The sequence below is a fragment of the Corvus kubaryi genome, unplaced genomic scaffold (genome assembly GCF_017639235.1).
Source record: "Corvus kubaryi isolate FWS band 111438036 unplaced genomic scaffold, C.kubaryi_AGA036_p1.0 37387, whole genome shotgun sequence".
Taxonomy (NCBI): domain Eukaryota; kingdom Metazoa; phylum Chordata; class Aves; order Passeriformes; family Corvidae; genus Corvus; species Corvus kubaryi.
The window spans coordinates 14,230,182-14,236,390 of NW_024581129.1; the positions used below are offsets into that span (position 1 = coordinate 14,230,182).

Genomic DNA, 6,209 nt, shown 5'->3' on the forward strand with positions numbered 1-6,209 from the left:
GGAGGGGCTGTGCCTTTCCCAGTCTGACCACGGTGATGCTGACTTCCCCTGCCTATTAGGAACAGCCCCACATCTCATGACAGGCCCTGGCTGCCCTTCTGGCAGCTGTCAGACCACAGGGGCTCAGGGTGGTGTGAGACACTGTCCCTCCCCCAGCACTGCTCCTGTCTCCGCTGCCTGAGACCGTGTTTTCCTTGGTGACAGGCCCAGAGGGAGAACCCAGGACAGCCATCCCTCTACACCATCAACACAGTGCAGGTCAATGGCCAGGAGAAGTACCTCATAGTAAGTCTGGGAGAGCAGGGAATCGTGCTGTGTCTGGCCTTAGCAGGGCCGGGCTGTGTCCCCATGTCCCAGCACACGGGGCTGGGCTGTGGCTGTGCTGGCACAGTCCATGTGCTGCTGTGAGGAGCAGCTGACCCCCTGGGACACTGCTGTGGCACACACCGTGTCCCCTCTGCTCCAGCTGCACGAGGTCAGCACTGACACGGCGTTCACGAAGCCATCGGACGCAGCCTGCGACGTCGCCTGCTTCATCTACAGCCTGAGCGACCCCAAATCCTTCAGCTACTGTGCCAGCATCTATAAGGTAGCTGGCAGCCACCCTGGGGGACTTCACAGGGGTCCTGGGGGACCACAGGGGTCCTGTTTGACTTCACCAAGGGCATGGGGGACATCAGCCTTTGTGGCAGCCCCGCATCTCCCAGGGGTTGGTCTGTAACCCTCGCTGGGGTTTCTCTGTCTCTGCAGCAGCACTACCTGGACAGCCAGATCCCCTGTGTGTTCGTGGCCTCCAAGACAGACCTGCCAGAAGCCAGCCAGCAGCCAGGGCTCTTCCCAGCTGAGTTCTGCTACAAGCACTGCCTCCCTCCACCCTTCCTCTTCTCCTGCCACAGCCAGGGACCGCCCAGCACTGCTGTCTACACCAAACTGGCCACTGCTGCCACCTTCCCGTTAGTATCCTTCCCCTGGAGGGGCTCTGCTGGGGGCACAGCCTGGGGAGGGGGCTGTGTCCCACCCCTGCCTCTGCCACATTGCTTTTGCTTTGGTTTCTCTGCAGCTTTTGGTGTCATCAAGTGATTCTGGTGTCATCTAGGGCATGCAGTGGCAGTACAAGGGGGGATGGCCTTAAGCTAAGGGAGGACAGGATTAGATGGGATACTGGGAAGGAATTGTTCCCTGGGAGGGTGAGGAGGCCCTGGCACAGGGTGCCCAGAGCAGCTGGGGCTGCCCCTGGATCCCTGGCAGTGTCCAAGGCCAGGCTGGACATTGGGGCTTGGAGCAGCCTGGGCTAGTGGAAGGTGTCCCTGCCCAGGGCAGGGGATGGAATGAGATGAGCTGGAAGGTTCCATTCCACCCAAACCATTCCAGGATTCTGTGATCTGCTTATACAAATAATTGAAACAGAAAAGCCAGTTCTTCCTCTAATTACAGAGGGGGGAGGTTTTCTCCTGCCTGTGTGTGTGTGTCTCTGGCAGATTGAGTAGATAGATCCTGCCACAGGAGTGTTTATTTTTGAAGCCTAAGATAAAAAACGCTGAAGAGGAGTAGCCAGCTTAGTTTGCCAAGGCCCTCGGGGGGGGGTGGCAGCTATTTTCTCCCGATGAGATGGATCAGACTGAAAAAGAGGTCAGTGAAGCGAGACCTCTGTCACCCAGCCTCCCTTTGGGAGGAGCTGCACCCCAGAGGGGCTGAGGGTAGAGTAGGACAGCACCAGGCTGGCCGTGCGAGGTGAGGGGGGCTGTGGGAAGGGAGGAGATCCCTGTGAGTGGAATCGCTCTGCTCCGGGGCTGGGAAGGGCAAGCACAGCTCCAAGGGCCGAGCCCTCGGGGGTAGAACGTGTGGGAGCCTTGGAAGGCAGGATGGGATTACTAGTGAGTAGTTTTCCCTCCAGCTTCTTTTCAATAAACAACTTTATTTTTAGAGCTGACGCTTTTTTTTTCTTTTTCCCCTCCCCTCTGCAGTATTAAAATTTAAATATTCTTAATATATCTTAGGGTATGTGGTATAAATAAATAACAGCGTAATGGAGGGCCGGGGATTGGCTGTGCTCCCCCGATGTAGTGGGGAATGAATTATGGATGGAGGGAGAGGGAGGAGAGGAGCAGTTAGTGCAGGACAGCACGTGTTTGGGAAGGGAATGTGTACGCTGGGGCAGCGCCGGGCCCTGTCCCTCGCTGCCCTTTGCTCCCTGTCACCGGTGTCCCCGTGGCATCCCGGCTCTCCGTGCACTGGGATTTGGAAAGGCAGCCTGACCTAGAAAGGCAGATACCTGCCTAATTATTTAGGTGTTGGAGAGCTGTTTGCAGGGCAGGGAAGGGGACAGCCACATCCATCCCACAGCCCTCCCTTGGCTTGATGGTGATGCCGGGTGACGAGCGCTCCGCTCGCAGGGACGGGGAATCTCTGGGAGCCTCGCCTTCAGCTGGGCTGTTCCCCCCAGTGCTGTGCTTGCCCCCTGCCTGGCACCCCCAGCCTCCCTCTGTGGGGTGGGAGCACTGGGACAGCCACACTCACCGGCCTCTCCTGTGTTTCCTTGCAGCCACCTGAACGCCGTGGAGCTGGGAGTCGCGTCCTTCTGGCTGCGGGTGGCGCTGGGGGCGGCGGTGACGGCGCTGGTGGGCTTCACCCTGTACCGGCTGCTGGCCAAGAACAAATGAGAGCCACTCTCCACCCCGTCCCCCCCGTGACACCAGCTCCCTATCCCCAGCGACGCCCCGGTGAGGGGCCCTGCCTCAAGCTGGCCCCTGGTAGGAAATCCTCCTTTGCTCCCAGCCTGGATTGCAGGACCAGTGAAGCTGGACCTCCCAGCACCAGCAGGATCAGTCCCTGGCACCGGCCAGCCTCAGCCTGTGGCTTCCTGGCCCCCGTGGCCACAGGGCAGGCAGCTCTGCCAGGAGGGCTCTGCCTCACCAGCAGCTGGAGGATCACTCTCATCTTTTATTCTGTTCAGTTTTTTTAACGCTTGTTTTTAAGCTCAAACATGAGTGTTTCGGTGTCTGTTGGACTGGGCACATCCGTTCCCTAGAGGGCTGTGCTGGTGCCCTCAATTCTGGAGGGGGCAATGCTCCCGGAGCTTCTGGGAGCTCCAGCAGCAGCTGAGCTGTCAAATGAGCTCATGGCTCCAGCTCCCTGGGGCACATCTCCATCTCGTCCCGGTTTCCCTCAGCCAGCACTGGGAAAAGCAGCCAGGGAGAGAGGCCCAGGCACTTACACCCCCCAGCCTCAGTGTTTTGGGGTCAGGCCTGGCCCTTCTTGCTGGGACACAGTAGCTGCTGTCCTGGGCTGAGGGGGGACGGTGATAACCAGGGTTTGTCCTGAGCTCCCTTGTCTTGTTCCTACACAAAATTCTTGTGAGTCCTGCAGGTGCCGAGCTCTGGGTCCATCCGCCCTCCTTTCCTGCCACCTGTGTGGCCTGTCTGCTCCCCACCCCTGGCCACCAGTATTCGTGGTCACCAGTATTTGCAGGGCTCTGGGAGCCCTGGTAAGGACTGGGAGGGCGTTGGATGTCCACTGTGTGCCCACTCCTTCCCTGGCAGTGCCATCACTGAGCTGGCACCACGCTGTGCCAGAGTCCCCGTGTCCTGCTGTCCCCTCTGTGGCACCCTGTTCAGAGTCTGAGGCTCTGGGCATTGCATCTCCTGGTACCACTGGAAGCTCCTTGCTGCCCCATCTCCTGTCCCCTGCCCACACCCAAGCTGGTGTCAGCTGCTGGGACTGACTTAGCGCCCATTCGGGGCCAAAGCCCCACAGCATCCCTGTCTGCAAGTCCCGAAGAGCAAGGCCAGCACCCATCCCTGGGTTCCCGTGCTCCCAGGGGCAGCCTGGATCAGCCCCTGGCCGGTGCCACCAGCCTGGCCTTCCCCAGCACGCTCGGGGTCGGTCTCTTTGCAGGCAGCTGTGGGGGCAGCTCCCAGGTGGCACCTGGAGCTGCTTTTTCTGTGTTTTGTTTAAATGTTTTATCGTGGCCTGGAGCCAGCGAGGGGGATTGAGAAATTGCTGGGCAGCCCCAGTGTCTCTGCCTGGGACAGTGCCAGGGTGATGTCCCCATCCCGCTGTCCCCAGCGCTGTCCGGCCGGGGGTCCCTGCCCGTGCTGGAGGTGCTCTGGCAGTCGGGCACCCACTCACTGCTGGCCTCTGGTCCCTGGCACTGCCGGGGCCACCTCTCTCGTGTTTCGTGTCCCTCTCTGTGCCCACCGTGCGTGGCTCTGCCAGCTGGGCCCGTGCCTGGTGTCTCCCTGCTCCACCTCTGCTGGAGCCGTAATGTTTTAGGTTTGTTCTCTACAGCAAAATAAATTTTTACACACCTTGCGCTTGCACAGCGTGTCCTGCGTCACCTAGGGAGCAGGACCCTCGTCCGTGCCCCGGCTGCACCAAGCCTGGGGCTTCTGTGGGCTGCGGCGGGAGCAGGGCCACCCCGAGGGCCTGGGCTGCGCTGTTTGAGGGATTTAGGGTAGGAGCTGAAGCCTGGTGTGGTGGGAAAACGCTTGGGGCTGGCCAGGGCTCCTTGGTGCCTGGGGACACGGGTCCTTGAGCAACAAGTGCCAGCCAGGGGGGAGAGACAGGGAAGAGGTGGTGGATCCCGTGGTTCTCTGCCCGAGAGCCGTGGGAAGCAGGAGGCTTTGGCTGCCCTGGGAGCTGTGGATGTCTGTGCCCATCCCCGTGTGGGGTTTGGAGCTCCCCACTTCCCTGCAGCCACTTTTCCCCCCATGCCCGCAGCTCCCGGGGCTGTGCCACCTCCCATCCCTGCTCCTGTTTTCCCGTGGCAGCTTTTCCCTCAGCTATTTCTGTCGCTGCAGCCTCAGCCACGGGCGCTGGGCACAGGGAATGTGGGCGCAGCCGGAGAAGAGGATTTTCCAGAGCCTCTGCACTGAGGCTGGATGGGGTCGGATTGCTCCCACCTGTGAGGGGATCGCTCTGGGCTGTGGGGTGGGAGAGGAGACCCTTCCCACAGGGCCAGCCAGGGCGCAGGAATGGTGGGGACACAGCCGGTGCTGCCACGCCGAGCAGAGGAGGAGATTCCAAGGCGGACGGGACACGCGGTGCTCCCTGGTGACTCCAAACCAGGCTGGATCCCATGGGAGCCGCGGGCCCACGTGCCCTGGTGTGTATTAATAGCGCTGGTGTGCGGAGCCACGGACGCTGTGCTGGGACAGACACGGGCGTGGGGCAGGGGACACGTGTGGCAGGGCCATGGGACCCCAGCCACGGCCACACACAGTGCCCAGGGAAGGAGCCTGGCAGGGCTGGGAAGCCCAGAGCTCCCTGGGCAGGGAGTGCGGCTGAGCCGTGGCTCCAGGAAGTGAGGACGGCACCAGGGATGGGTCCTGGGGACACCCCTGCCCTGCCTGGTGCTCCAGGGGAGCCTGGCCTGGGTGACACTGGGCACGTCGCATAAAGGTGCCAGTTCAAGGGACCCTGGGGCAGGGGACAGCAGCGAAGGCTCTGTGTCCCCTGTACCATGGGGGATGTACCTGGGCTGTGCTGGGCCGTAGGTGCGGGGTCAGCATGGAGGGAATGTTTGCAGTCCCCTGTGCTGGATTCGGCTGCTGCCTGGTGCTGGCATGCCCATGTCCATTCTGGGATGCTGGAGTCCATACTGGGGTACTGGTGTCCATACTGGGATACTGGTGTCCATACTGGGGTGCAGGTACTGTACCAGCATATGGATTCCTGTAGCAGGGTGCAGGTGCAAAACCGTGTACCAGGATGTGGGTACTTGTACTGGAATACGTGTACCTGTATTGGGATGCAGCACTGGAAATGAAATACAAGTTCCCATTCCAAGACGCAGATCCTGTCCTGGGATTCAGGGATCACACCAGGATGTGAGTACCAGTGCTGGGACATGGCTAGAGGGATGCAGGTACCCACACCAGGATGCACAGAACTGTTCTGGGATGTAGGCACTGGGCCAGGATGTGAGTACCAGTACTGGGATGTGGGTACCAACACTGGGATGTAGATACCATACCGGGATGCCAGGATATAGTTACCATATTGGGATGTGGGTACCAGTACTGGGATGCCCACAGCTGGGCTGGGATGCAGGTTCCCATACCGGGATGCCCGCAGCCGTACCGGGATGCAGATACCTGTACCGGGATGCAGGTTCCCGTACCGGGATGCCCGCAGCCGTACCGGGATGCAGCTACCTGTACCAGGATGCAGGTTCCCATACCGGGATGCCCGCAGCCGTACCGGGATGC

General features: G+C 60.8%; 1 protein-coding gene across 3 annotated transcripts in view; it reads left to right on the plus strand.

Annotated features, from left to right (window-relative positions):
• The window catches only part of LOC121668839 (mitochondrial Rho GTPase 2), a 45,450-nt gene extending 41,131 nt beyond the window's left edge, over window positions 1-4,319 (plus strand). For all 3 annotated transcript variants that reach the window (XM_042037036.1, XM_042037034.1, XM_042037035.1), the window contains 4 exons: window positions 205-285; window positions 467-589; window positions 751-953; window positions 2,543-4,319. In XM_042037036.1, coding sequence (XP_041892970.1) covers window positions 205-285; window positions 467-589; window positions 751-953; window positions 2,543-2,660 — 525 coding nt within the window. In that variant the 3' untranslated portion in view covers window positions 2,661-4,319. The remainder of the gene's footprint in view (window positions 1-204; window positions 286-466; window positions 590-750; window positions 954-2,542) is intronic.
• The last annotated feature ends 1,890 nt before the right edge of the window (window positions 4,320-6,209 follow it).